At 46.3% G+C, this 12,899-nt stretch overlaps 1 protein-coding gene across 1 annotated transcript in view; it reads right to left on the bottom strand.

Annotated features, from left to right (window-relative positions):
* Positions 1–237: 237 nt before the first annotated feature.
* Positions 238–12,899, bottom strand: part of COL6A3 (collagen type VI alpha 3 chain) — a 54,210-nt gene continuing 41,548 nt past the window's right edge. Inside the window, 11 exon segments of the mRNA XM_010713244.4 lie at positions 238–1,125; positions 1,287–1,457; positions 4,638–4,691; positions 4,804–4,983; positions 7,143–7,217; positions 8,940–9,032; positions 9,035–9,199; positions 10,267–10,547; positions 10,640–10,742; positions 11,714–12,412; positions 12,726–12,825. Coding sequence (XP_010711546.2) covers positions 1,085–1,125; positions 1,287–1,457; positions 4,638–4,691; positions 4,804–4,983; positions 7,143–7,217; positions 8,940–9,032; positions 9,035–9,199; positions 10,267–10,547; positions 10,640–10,742; positions 11,714–12,412; positions 12,726–12,825 — 1,962 coding nt within the window. The 3' untranslated portion in view covers positions 238–1,084.

Below are 12,899 nucleotides of genomic sequence, written 5' to 3'. Positions count from 1 at the left end.
GCTGAGACTGTGTTGCTCAGAGCAATGTCCTCCAGGGGATTTCATGACTGTCATCCCAATTTCCACCTTTCCCAAGCTTGGTCACCATCAGCATCTCAGTGATGTCCCCTTGGATGTCCGTACTACAAACATCCCCCTTCTTATGGCCATTGGGATTGCCTTCCAAATATAAATTTCCAAACCAAAATCACTCCACTGATGCCCATCATGACGTTTACAAACAGAGGGACAAAAGCATGAGTTTCTCAAAACTTCCATTAGACTTTATTTAAAAGTTCTTTGTATAGACTTCCTGACACAGAATCCACAATAAAAATAAAATTCCCCCTCCCACCCACCCACCTCACCCCAAATTGCTTTGCTTTGTGTTTTATAAAACATACAACATGAGAAGAATGCCGGAGACATTCTACACCACAATTAAACAATTCATTAACTGAGGCCTTGGTCCCAGCAGTGCATTTGCATTTGGAAACCTTGCTTCCTTTTCCTTGCTCGTTTGATTGGCCACATATGTTACAAATGCATACAAGAGATCTAGTTTGAAAATCTAATCCAGCAAAAGGAGAAAAAAAAAAAAAGGAAGAATGGAAAACTGAACCGCTTGTTTATCAGCTACTCCCTTACACAAAGGCTTTCCATTTGCAGTTATGCTCAGATATGAAAATGATAAAAGCAAGCATGTAACAGTTGCACTGAAATTATTATGATGATTTTTATTTTTTATTTTTATTTTTTTGCTAATTTTTACACTGCCTTAGTTAGGCAGGCTGCCGGAATTGGAAAGAAAGGGTAATTTAGAGACGTGTTCAGACACAATAACAATCTGCAATCAGGTAAATATTTTGTAATGTTGAAGCTATACAATATATCCTGGACACACGTAGCACTCAGTCCACAAACAGTTTAGCACCATATTGATAGGTCATGCAGCAAAAACCTTTCTCCAAGGTTTGCTTTGGAAGTTAAAAGCATGAAATAGTACAGTGCAAGGTAGTCTATACCCTTAGCTTCTATTGGGGTAAGGTGGCAAAGGTGGATGCTCCTGGCTGTCTCAGAGGTATGTGTTGGCAGGTTGTTGGCTCTATGTTCCTATCGTCGTCACCACGCCAGGGCTGATGTTACCTGAGGAAGTTTGGTGGAGAAGGGGAAGATACATGAGGTTACTGCACAGGATGCTGGGGGAGGGCAAGTGGGTCTCGTGCTGGGTGACCTTGCTACAAAGCCCATATCACCCTCAGCCCTCTTGCTGGCCCAACACGTTTTGCCCACTTCTGAGTGCTTACCAGGGCTGCAGGCTTTTTCACATTCTTTCTGCGTGTTGAATCTGTTCTCGTTGCCTCCACAGCCGCCGTACCAGAACCTGGCACAGCTCTTGGTCTTCACGTCGTAGTGCCACTTCAGCACAAAGTCCCTGCAGGTCCCCTCCTCCTTCTGAAGCAGGCAGATGTCCATGACTGCAGAGAAAAGCAGGAGAAGGAAGAGTCAGCTAGAGGTCTGGGCTAAAGACAGGCTCTCTCCAGATATGTGCATGGTAAAGAAATGCCAGTGAACTGGTCTGGCATGCAAGACCAAAAGGGGTGACCCCAGCCTAGGCGTTGTCTGGTCTTCTGTGGCTGAACCCAGTCTCTGTGTTGGCAAAGAGAAGATCTTTGGGTGTCTTTGCCCAGCACTGAGCCCAGGAGGATGCCAACGCTGCTCTTCAAGCCATCAGCTGTGTTGCTGGTGTGGCACGATGCTGGAGTAAAGGCAGAGAGAAGGACATCTGCCACATGGCAACAATTGTCTGCAGGTCCCTTCGATTTCTAGGAAATGAGTTGGTAGGTGTCAGAACTGGGTCTCAAGGGGAAAACCATTTGTGCCATCATTTTCCCAAAAATGTATACAGAGTACATACCAGCAACGAGTGGCCAGGAAATCCATCTCCTGAAGTTGTCTTGTGATAACCTCATACCCTTTGTAAGATGCTACAGATGGGGTGCTAGAAATCAAGGTACTGTGCCCTACCAGAAACAGTTCCCCCATATCCACAAGGAGAATAGAGAAGAATATAGAAATAAAGGGTGAATTAGTGGAAGGGCATAGTTGCAAGCAATTTTTTTGGGAGTTTGATGATAGAAAATGCATGCTAAACCCTTTCAAAATGTTCATGGGAAGAAGAATGCAGAGTATTATCCCTGAAATCCTGACTAGAAAGTAGGTCTGGCAGCAAATCCTAGAAAATAAGAAAGTGCTGGTGGCAGGTTTGCTTGAAAGGAAATTGCAGCTGGTGCTGGCAGCTGCCCAGGAGCACAGGAATGCTGCAGCCAGCAGGATGGGGAAAGGGAAAATCAGTGTCATGAACCCCGTGCCCATCAGACCCCAGGGATGGGCAGGACCCTGCCTAAATTCTTCCTGTCCTCTCCTTTTAATTGCATTTTCTCTTTTCTGTGTGTGCTGCAGGCATGGAGCTAAGCAGGTCACTGCCTGATCTTGTATGGGTCAAACCGAGCAGAGGTTTGTTGGCAGGTTTGAGGTATGAGCTGGGAATGCATCCTTCTGAGAGAGAAGTGTTGGAAAGGTCTCTCTTGTTCACAGTTTGCTTTGCTGTGATCTAAAAGTGGCTTGTTGAAGCAGGATTTCTTTCTAAATCTCTGCTTCTCCTAGAAATCTGAAATCAATATTTGAACTTCCAATTCAGCTTTGTTATCAGGCTCCTCCAGCCAAAAGCTTCCCCATCCCTTTGGCAAGCTCTTTTCCTCTTCTATTTTTTCTGCTAAAAGCCCTTCTCCCTTCCGTTCTGCCTTCCAAAACACCAGCAGATGCAAACACCAGAATGACTCTGCTCCAAACTCTGTGCACCCTTTCATGAATCCAGCCATCCATCACTCAGCCCACAGGAGGGATCCTGTATTTTCTCTTTCAGCACAAGGACAAAACATCCCTGCTTTTTCACCCCATCGTCCTCTTTGATGGCAACAGGAGCTTTCAGGATCAGCTAATGGATGGGGAAATTCAACAGCAGTGTTGGAGGCAGACCTGATTTCAGTGCTGGCTTCAGGAAAGCTGCCATGCTGTGTTAGCTGAAGGTTCCCTTGAAGAGTGACCTTTCATTCACCAGCCCCAGTATGCATACTGTGTGGACTGGTGCCACTCTCCAGACTCAGAGCACTATGGGATGTCATCATACCCCATCTTTCAATTGTTCCATCCAAACAACAGGATGGCATTTGGTTTGAGACCTCCCCCTGCCAAAAAAACCCCAGCCTTATCCACATTTTTTGAAGAGCTAAGGAGCTAAAATGTGCCTTAAGTGCCATCTGGGCTCCATCATGTTGAAAAGATGGGGGCTGCCACCATGAGCAGGGTTTTTAATTCATCCCACAGAGAAAATGCATCTGAGCCTTGGGTGCACATTTAATTAAAAAAATATAGAGAGAGACCTATAAATTGCAATAATTAAAGGGTAACCAAGCATTGATTCCAAGGAGAGATGGGTGTGGAGCACACCCAAAGAACCATTGGTTTTGGGAAACTGAGGCATTTCTCAGTGTTGCACCTGGCCCCAGACCTTGCTATGGGCTGAACCAAGAGCCTGACCCAATGCTCAGCATCTTAAAAGCTCAGTTTCTTTTCCCACAGCATTCTGTTTTGCAGAAAACAAAAAGAGAAAGGAGAGAAAGCAACAAATAGAGCAGGGGACCCTTGCGGGGTGGGCAGAGACACGAACATCCCTCCAGGGCCCCTCCGTTGCTTTTCTTGACTATCTGCCCAGGTCAGAATTGTGCCAAGTTCATGAAATATCAATCTAAGCTGAACAACAGTTGCTGGAAACATCATCAAGGCATGTGATGATGATCGGAAGGGGCTAGGCTTTGGGATGGGGTTAGCAGAAACACGTGTTGCTCTGGAGAACTACCCACCAGCAAGGCTTCCCCGCTCTGTGAGGTTGAAATCCTGCTCCCAACTCAACCCATTAGTTTCTGCATGAATTCCCAAATTCAGTCTCAGAGCTCTCTTTGCTCCTAGTTTTCTCCCCTTTCTTTGCAGAGGGCCCCAAAAGATTGTGAGAAGGGGAGACTGACATGATGGAAAGGCTTTTGGGGGCCAGGTTCCCATCCCCCCTACTGCTTTGCCAGTACAAGTGACTGCAAGTCCCTGCTTTCTTCCCAGGTCTTGAAACCTAGGGGCTGAGAAATACCCCGAGAAAAGGAGCTTGTTACCACTTTCCTGTGGGCTCCTTCCTCAGCTTTCAGACCTGTGCCACATGGGGTAATTTTCCTTGCAAAGTATTTGCAGTTCTTTGCACCAAAACAAAGGCACGCTGATGAGCGATGGCATTGCTTAGACATGCAGTGATAACAAAAGATGCTTTGGGACCACGCTGCTGCACACTTCTTACAATATCCAGCGTGTTTTTGTGTTAGCTATGGCTTGCACTTGGGTCGTGTGATCACAACTTTTGGGGTGAGACAAGGCATGCAGGTGACTCACTCATGCAAAGCGGATGGTGGGGCATGGCCACATCAGGGAGCAAATGCAAACCAAGGTCCTTCTGCTGATGATCTCGTAATGGACAAGCATGGATGCATGCCATGAAATGGTGAATGTGAATGATGGATGTGCTTTATTTTATGATGAATTTTTTGGTGTGTTACCTGGCGATAACCTTTTCTCAAGGGGTGGCTGCTGCATGGCTTTCTCAGCTGCTGCTGGAGGAAAAAGTGTGTTGGTTTGGTGTTTAAAGGATGTTTTCCCTCTGATCCAAATGTTATTTGAAGTCTCAATAAAAAGTGAAAGGATTAACCCCCGTGTGGTACTTACATGGTTTCAAGCATTTGCTATTGCACTCAGCTTCGGTCTCAAATCTATTGGCATTACCACCGCAGCCACCATACCAACCCTGGCTGCAGATCTTGTGTTTGTAGTCAAAGAACCACACAACCTGATAGTCCTTGCACTGCATGCCCATGTCAAAGTCCAGCAAGCAAGGGTCTGCCAAATCTGCATATCAAAAGTTGCAAAGGTTAAATGATTCCGGAAGGGTTAAAAGCTGAAAAAAGGAAAGAGATTCAGGAAAGGGAAAAATAAAATAAAATAAATAAAACCCAAAGCATTTAAAATCATCAGAAGCCAAGAGGGTTGGATCAGACCATGCGGGTGGGTCATACTTCTGCTGGGGGTGTTTCCACATCACATAATTTCTGTTCTCCCTTCTCACTAAGCACCAACTCAACCCATCCCAACCCTGCATCCCCATGCTGGGGTGCTGTAGGTAGGATTGAGCCTTCACACAGCTACCCAATATCTATTTCCAGAGATCTTTGTCTTGGCAGTAACTTCAATTCTTAAGTGTGTTTATTTTATCTCTAAAGGCAAGCCATACCTGGTAGTCTTCAGGGCTTAAACATAGGTATTTTTCCTGTCCAGAAATGATAACTTAGGCCTAAATCCCAGAGTTTTTATTAGCAAGGGCCAACAGTGCTAGCAGCTGCATTGCCTATATAAGGATAACACAATTTGGGGCGTCCTCCAAGGTTTGTGGGAAGATTTATGTATGGGTCTTTCCCACTGTGCAGAGAACTAGGGAAGACTCAGTTAAACAACCCATCCCTGCTGCTCTGCTCTGTTTATAATATCCTCAGCCTGTTGAAAAACTTCAGATTAGCAGCAGCATCCTTAAAGGCCTCCAGAAAAGGCTTTCCCCTGAGAGATAGATGCCATAAATCCTAGGGCAGGGGCACCTGCTGCAAATGGGAGGTGAAAAGAGCTGGGACTCAGAGATGTGCATTGTTGTGCAAAGCATACAGCACATCCACTACACCTTGTCTCCAAAGGGCTGGCACATGAGGGGTTAAGCAAAGCCAGGGCATGGGTTCATGTCACCTGGAGGGGACTAGCCAGGAGGGGACCTGGCCAGTGGGAATGCATTGGAGGCACTTTGCAGATGCAGCAGGAGAAGCCATTCAGAGCATCACAGCAGTGATGGGACATGCATCAAGACACAGGTAAGATATTCCTTGAGACCACCACCTGTTGCTCATTGAGCCTCATCACACCCTTCTGTCCCTCTTCCTCAAGATCCTGACGAAGGTAATGAGCCACAGTGTGAGCAAGAGGCTTATTTAAAAAAAAAAAAGTGCATATATGGAGATGACTTTTAGACATCAGATGATCCACAGTCAGTGCCTGTGACAGCTTTATGAAGGCCACAGACCCTTCCAGTTCTGTAGAGGAAGAGCTACAGCCCAGCACTTACAATGTGATTACATTACAGGGCTGATACAGCGAGCTTGATGTCAACAAAAGCATTGAGACAACACTGTAACGGCTGCAGTGATTTAACAGGATTACTAAGATATGTTAATGTGATTATCAGCAGAGTGGGTGCTTGTTAGTGGTTTACTGTGATAAGCCACTGATGGTAGAGAAATGGGGAGGGCAGCTGGGAAGCTGTCAATCAGCTAAATTTAAGCAAGTGTTTGCCACTAGCTTCCCTGCAATCCCTGGCTGTGGGTCAAGTCCTTGTTGGGAGCTGTGCTAAACCAAGGAGCCAAGACTTGTTCTTTGTGGGAAATCAGGAGAGAGGGAGCAAACAATTTGATGTTTGATGCTTACAGCAATGTCTACATGCACCAGGTATGCTATGGATTGCAGTGTATCCCTGGTGAGTGGGATCTAGCTCATTTTCTAACTTTATCATGGAAATTAGGCCTGGTCTGAATCTCCTGCAAGGATCACAGTAGTTTTAGTGGGCTTTGGATCTAGCATGGGTCTGAGGCATCATGCAAAGTATAGGCCTTTATGCTCAAGGCTTTCATCTAGCCTGTGTTCTATTATCTCTGCAATGCAAAGGACTTGAAGATCCTTTGGTTCTAGGAGGACTATGCTTGCTCTGGGGAAGTCCATGTTTCGCAGTGGGCAAGGGAAAGATTGGTGCCAATGGTCAGAATCTTTACAGAATAGCTTAGGTTGGAAAGGACCTTAAAGATCACCCAGTTCTACTCCTCCACTGTATCAGGCTACCCAGGTCCCATTTAACCTGGCCTGATCACATTCATGGTCTTCCTTTGGACCCACTCCAACAGTTCTGCAGCTTTCTTTTTCGTGAGGTTCCTTCTCAGAGCTCCCAGCCCATCTCTCCCACCAGCACCGATACTCACCATTTTCAGGCCCTTCCAGTGGCTCAGTGTTCAGCATCATGTTGGCCAAGGCCACTTTGGGCTGCGCTGGGGTCTCTGGGGAAGACAGAAAGAGCAGTCAGCCAAGGGCAACCATGTTCTGCAGCAACACCCATGGTGATCCCCACCACCCACGGCCATACTGGTGAGCCAAGGCACGGTGCTAAACAAACACACTGGCTGCAAATCCAGCAGAGGGATCAGGGGACACACAGGTTGCAGGAATCTGTTTATCCTAGCACGTATGTTTTAGAAATGTTTATTGGATGCAGCTGACACAATGAGTAATCCATCCACAACTGTCTGGCTGTGCCAGGGCACTTCACATTGCTCTCCTCAGTTAGCAGCAGTGCTGCACGATTGGGCTTTTCTGTGGTGGTGGCTATGGAGCCCCAGCTCTGAGTAGCCACCCTTCTCATCACAGCACAAGATGGGACAGAGGCTCTGGAAGAGCAGTTGTTGTCTCTTGGTTTAACTTTGCTCCTCTAGGCTTAGAGAGGGAGGAATAAGACAACATCTAAAGGAACAAAGAGGCTGTGATGGATCTTCTTTTGCTCCCCTGCAGTCTTCAAGGATTGTCTGTGCACTGCACAAAAGGCCTCAGTGATGCTCTGCCCATGTTCCCCACATCACAGCCTCGTAGCTCTCTGGGGATTCAGTCATTGAGGACTGGCACTGAGTGGAGAAAATATCTCTTGTGTTGGAAAGGAGATCATGGCTCATGTTGCATCATTCTCCTTCCCCAGGGCTGGAGGACTGCAGCCATAAGAACTGATGGCTGGAGTGAAGTGTCTTGAATGGATTTGAGTGAGGAAGACAGTGCTACCTGGTGTTAAGCCACGCAGGTGGTATCACTGCTGCCTGCCCAATTTGTTCCCATTCATGCTTTCTATAGGAAATGAAGCCTTCCTGGGCACTGAGGCTCTAAGTCAACACATGCAAATGTTACTTCTCCAAACTGATGCCCACAAAAATGTTGAGAAAACACATGTTTATTGCTAGTGAAGGTAAGAGACTTCAGACCTGATCCAAACCAAAAGAAAGGCTCCTTGCAGGCAGTGGAGGAGGCTCTGAAGTGCCAGAACAGCCAGGGGCAGCACTGGTGGCGCCAGCACAGTTTGCCACATCATCCAGCCAAGGCACCTCTGTGCCAAAATACTAAAGGAAAAAGTTGGCTTTCTCTTATAGTGCAGTTTTTGGCCATGCCAAAGGGTTCAGTGAGTTTTACGTGTGATCTTTGCATGTGGAGCTCGAGCCTCAAAAGACTAAATTCACCGCTTCATCCTTTCTATATCCTTCATTGGGATATTGTGGTATGTGGAGCAGATAGTGACCGTGAAGATTATTATCAGAGAAACAGCTTTTCTTGCTTATTTTGCAATTAGGTTGGTCTGAATTGCCTCTCTGTCAACCCTGTTTGGCACTTAATTACTGTCTGGACGCTAGCTGGACCCATTGTGCAAAGCCTTCTCATGCACAATGAGACAAAACCCCTTTGGGACTGGCTTTAATTCTTGCACAATCTGGGTCAGTTTAACACCTCTGAAGTGTCACTTTGCATTTGCCAAAGAATCCCAATGTTTCATAAATGTGGACAGAGGATACTTGGAAAACAGTGACACAACTGAGCATTGCCAGGGTTGGGACCATTCGTACTGATTCTTATCTATTTTTTTTTCCCCTCTTCCGTACATGTTTGTTTCCATGTTTTGTGTCTGTTGTCTTAAAATGGGGGGAAAAATAGTAATGAATGTTGGTATTTCACTGAGAGGAACTCACTTGTGCTGAATGTCCCTGTGTAGGTCACTTTGGGCTGGGATTTCAGATAGCCGGTAATGAAGACGAGGTATTTCTGTCCACTTCTGAGGCCCCAATGACACGTTCGCTGCCAGTGACATTTTGCTTCAGCACAAGAGAGTGGTCATGTGCTAAGGTGATGGTGAGATCAAACACGTAGGCGCTGTGTGGCTCAGGGCTGGCCCAGCGCAGCCTGGCGCTGTTCTCGGTGACATCTGTGATCTGGATGTCATTCATCTTTGCTGCAGTTTGGGAATAGGGAAAGAAACTATGTGAGGGTCTGGAAAGTCTCAAAGAAAAGTGAGAAACTACTTGTTGCATGTTGATCCCCAGCGTGCTGCAGGGAGGCTTTCTTTTTCATGGCCTGGATGAGGATCTTAAAGCAAAGCTTGCTTCAGACCTAACGTAACCTTAGGCAAGTCACAGAAGCTGTTAGAGAAAGGTTTTCCTGCTCTGGAGGAGCATCGCATGAAGCCTTAACACTGCTTGGAAGCAACAGCGGAACAAGAAATACCCAAAAAAACTTGTTGCCTGCAAGCAGATGAAAGCATTGACCTTGCAAAGGCTGTTTCTAAATGGAGATGTGTTCATCAACTGGCTTTGCTTTTGACAGATGTTCTTTGTTACTTGTAGAGAGCTGCCTGCACCCCCCTGCAGGAGCACATGGGAAGGCTTTTTTACATGATCTGCACTCGTATGGAAGAGCTTTATCATTCCCAATGAGGCCTCCACACTGATTCAGTGATGAATGAACTTCAACTATTTATATTAACTGATAGAGATCTCAAACAACTTTGCTGTATGAATCACCATAAATAGCAAAACATAGCTCGGGGGGATAAAAATACTGAAAGCAAAGGAGCCACACTAGAAAGAGTGTGGCTCTGTCACCATCTTACTGGGCTGGGCAGCAGGTGATGGATTGTCCCATTCTTAAATCCTAGAGTCTTTCAGGTTAGAAAAGACCTCTAAGATTTCCCAAGTCCAACCATGAATGCATCCCCACCATGCCTACTGCCCGTGTCCCTCAGTGCCACATCTCCATGGTTCTGGAATATCTCCAGGGATGGTGACTCCACCACCTCCCTGGACAGCTGTTCCACTGCAGCACCTCTCTTTCTGAGAAGAAACCAGTACAAGTTTCCAGCTTTGCTCTTAATGTCTTTCTGCAAGAGCAAAACCTGGCTTCCTAATGACATTTCCCATTAGGGTGATCCTCTTGGGAAGGAAGAAAAGCCCTAAATCATTACAGCACGGACAAACCCAGACAAGAAAGTGACACGAGGCACGGGGACAGCCTTTTACGTACCACCTTGTCTTCTCCTGCCGCTCGCTGCTGCAGCCGTGGTGCTCGCTGTGGTGCGGCTGGTGGCTTTTGTGTTGGCAGCAGTGCTTCCTTGGCCCTGTACAGTAGCGTTCACCTGGACAGTAGTGCTCTCTGTGGGTCTCTCCGTGGCTCTGGTCTGGGCCGTGGTGCTGGCAGTGGTGGTCTTGGCATGGGCACTGGTGCTTGCAGCAGGCTTGATGGTGGTGCTTAGCGTGGTAGTGGTGCTTATGGTTTGTGTTATGGTTGCATTGGGGGCCACATATCTGTCAGAGCAATAAAGCAGTTCATATGTCCATTTTTCATATTCATTATTTTCCCAAATACTATAGAAACAGAATTTTGGAGGTCTACTTACACTGCTTTTTGTCCGGTATGCCCAGGGCTCTTGGGTGTTTGATCACCCTGAAGCCATTTGCACTGTTTCCTTATTTCTGGAGATAGGTAGAATGCAAAGTCACCTAGGGATGGAGGAAGATTGGCATTAAACACTGCTGCTGACGGTGATTATTACCTACCAACACTGCATTGTGTGTATTTCTTCTTGATTAAAAAAGTTTTTCTCTTTGCTTGTTCTTGTTAAAAGCTATGGACTATCTTTTGATGTTTAGTGCAGCAGCCTGGGCAGAGAGACTTGTTATTCCAACATACAAAAAGCAGTAACTGCAAGATACTAGATGGCTGTATGTTTTAGTCACATGTAAACAGTGTTCTCATAGCAAAGCACTTCTCAGTAAAATACTAGAAGTGTGGTTAGAAGTTTCCAGGATCCCTGTAAGCGGTGGCTGGAAAAAATCAAAATGAGAAAAACTAAACATTTATTTGTCGGGGAAGATGTGTGCATGTTGGCTTATTATTTTACTGCAAGATGAGCTCCAATTCAGAGCCTCAGCACAACCAGACCCAATGGGACACGTTGCAGATCAGCTAGTGTGCCAGGCACAATTAGGTTAGATCTCCAAGGTGAGCCTGGAGAGGCCAAGCCAAGTTAGATGCACACACAGACTCTACTTGGTGGATCCCAAGGACGTTGTGGATGCCCCATCCCTGGAGGCTTTTGAGGCCAGGCTGGATGTGGCTCTGGGCAGCCTGGTCTGGTGGTTGGTGATCCTGCGTGTAGCAGGGGGTTAAAACTAAGAGATCATTGTGGTCCTTTTCAACCCAGGTCATTCTATGATCAAAAAGGTGCGTGGGATGGGTTGCCCAAAAGGACCCCAAAACAAAGACAGAGACAACTGAACAGACCTACAGGCAGTAACAAAACACCAAAAGTTATAGAACATATAAAACAAGGTTACTTCTTCAGTGGTACTACTGCCCAGTTAGATGGTCAGGATAGAGACCACCCAGCAGACAAGCACAACCTGCCAGGTTAATCCCACTGAGGTCAGGCGTTGCCCCTTCCACATTGGTTGCAGGATGTTATACTTACTTCTGATAAAAGATGGCAGCAGTCTCCCAAAGCGTAGCAAGGGTTCTTCATGAAGCTCTCCGGGTTTAGAGACCAATTTGAAGAACACGTCATTTGGCTCGCTAGCTAGGCTATAGATATTCTTGACATCCACATTCCTGCCAATGCCCAAGATAACAAACAAGTATCCTTTGCATTTTGCATCAATTACAGCCTCCCGCAAGTCCTCAAGTTCTTGTTTTTCCATTTTTCCAGTTATCATGAGAACTATGACTTTGAGATCCCGAGGGTTTGGTGCACTTTCAAAAATATGAGCCACTGTGTGTTCAACTGCACTTCCCATAGCCATTGTGCCATACAGCTGAGTCATTTGGTTGTGCAAGTAATTAATGATCTTCTGTTTGGATCCATAATCAGTTAATGAAAACTCTGTTTTCACTGGTGGGAAGCTTGAGTTGGTTTCGTGTTCATAAGGAGCTTGCTGGAGAACTGCCACTCTTGCATGGTGCTGAGATATTTTTGGCTCAGAGCTGATTTCCATGTTGCTTATGAGGTGGGAAATGTACTTCTTCATCTCGTTGAACTGCAGGGGTGTGGTGGAGGCTGAGCTATCCATGATGAAGGCCATGTCAGTGTCTACATCTGTCGGGGCTGCCCTCCTGTCTCTGAATACAGGTCTTTGACTGCCGTAACCACAGATGGGATCGGGTTCACACACATCTAGGGCAGAAAAACAGCAGATTAATCACCTGGAGTAACTGAAGATAACCCTCCCTTATCACTGCTGAAAGTCTCTATCATATGATAGAGATATCAGCTGAAAAACAGAGCTTCCATTTACAACTTGGAGAACACCCCTAATGAACAGTGTGCCTTAGTCACAATGCAAATGTGCTCAGCCTAAACGGATCCCTTGTCTTCAGCAGCAAACGAGCTGGCTCCTAGCTGGGCTTCCCTTCTGTACCACTGACAACCAACTGCTGTGCAACCAGAAGGATCTGGCGCAGTCTAGAAGGGAATTTGGATGCTTTACCCAGACAAATATGACAAGTCAAGAGCCTGCGGATGGTGTCGTTCAGCTGGCTGCCGCTGGTTGGGAGAACGATCGCATGTCCAACTGCTGTGTTGTTGATCTGGTTAGATGCAAACAAACAAACAAAAAAAAAAGATGTTAGTATTGTTGCCTTCTATTATTTTCAACGGAAAG

Source organism: Meleagris gallopavo, chromosome 7, assembly GCF_905368555.1.
Source record: "Meleagris gallopavo chromosome 7, MGAL_WU_HG_1.1, whole genome shotgun sequence".
In the NCBI taxonomy this organism is placed as follows: Eukaryota; Metazoa; Chordata; class Aves; order Galliformes; family Phasianidae; genus Meleagris; species Meleagris gallopavo.
Note: the sequence above shows the minus strand (reverse complement) of the source record. Positions and strands in the feature narration are given on the sequence as shown.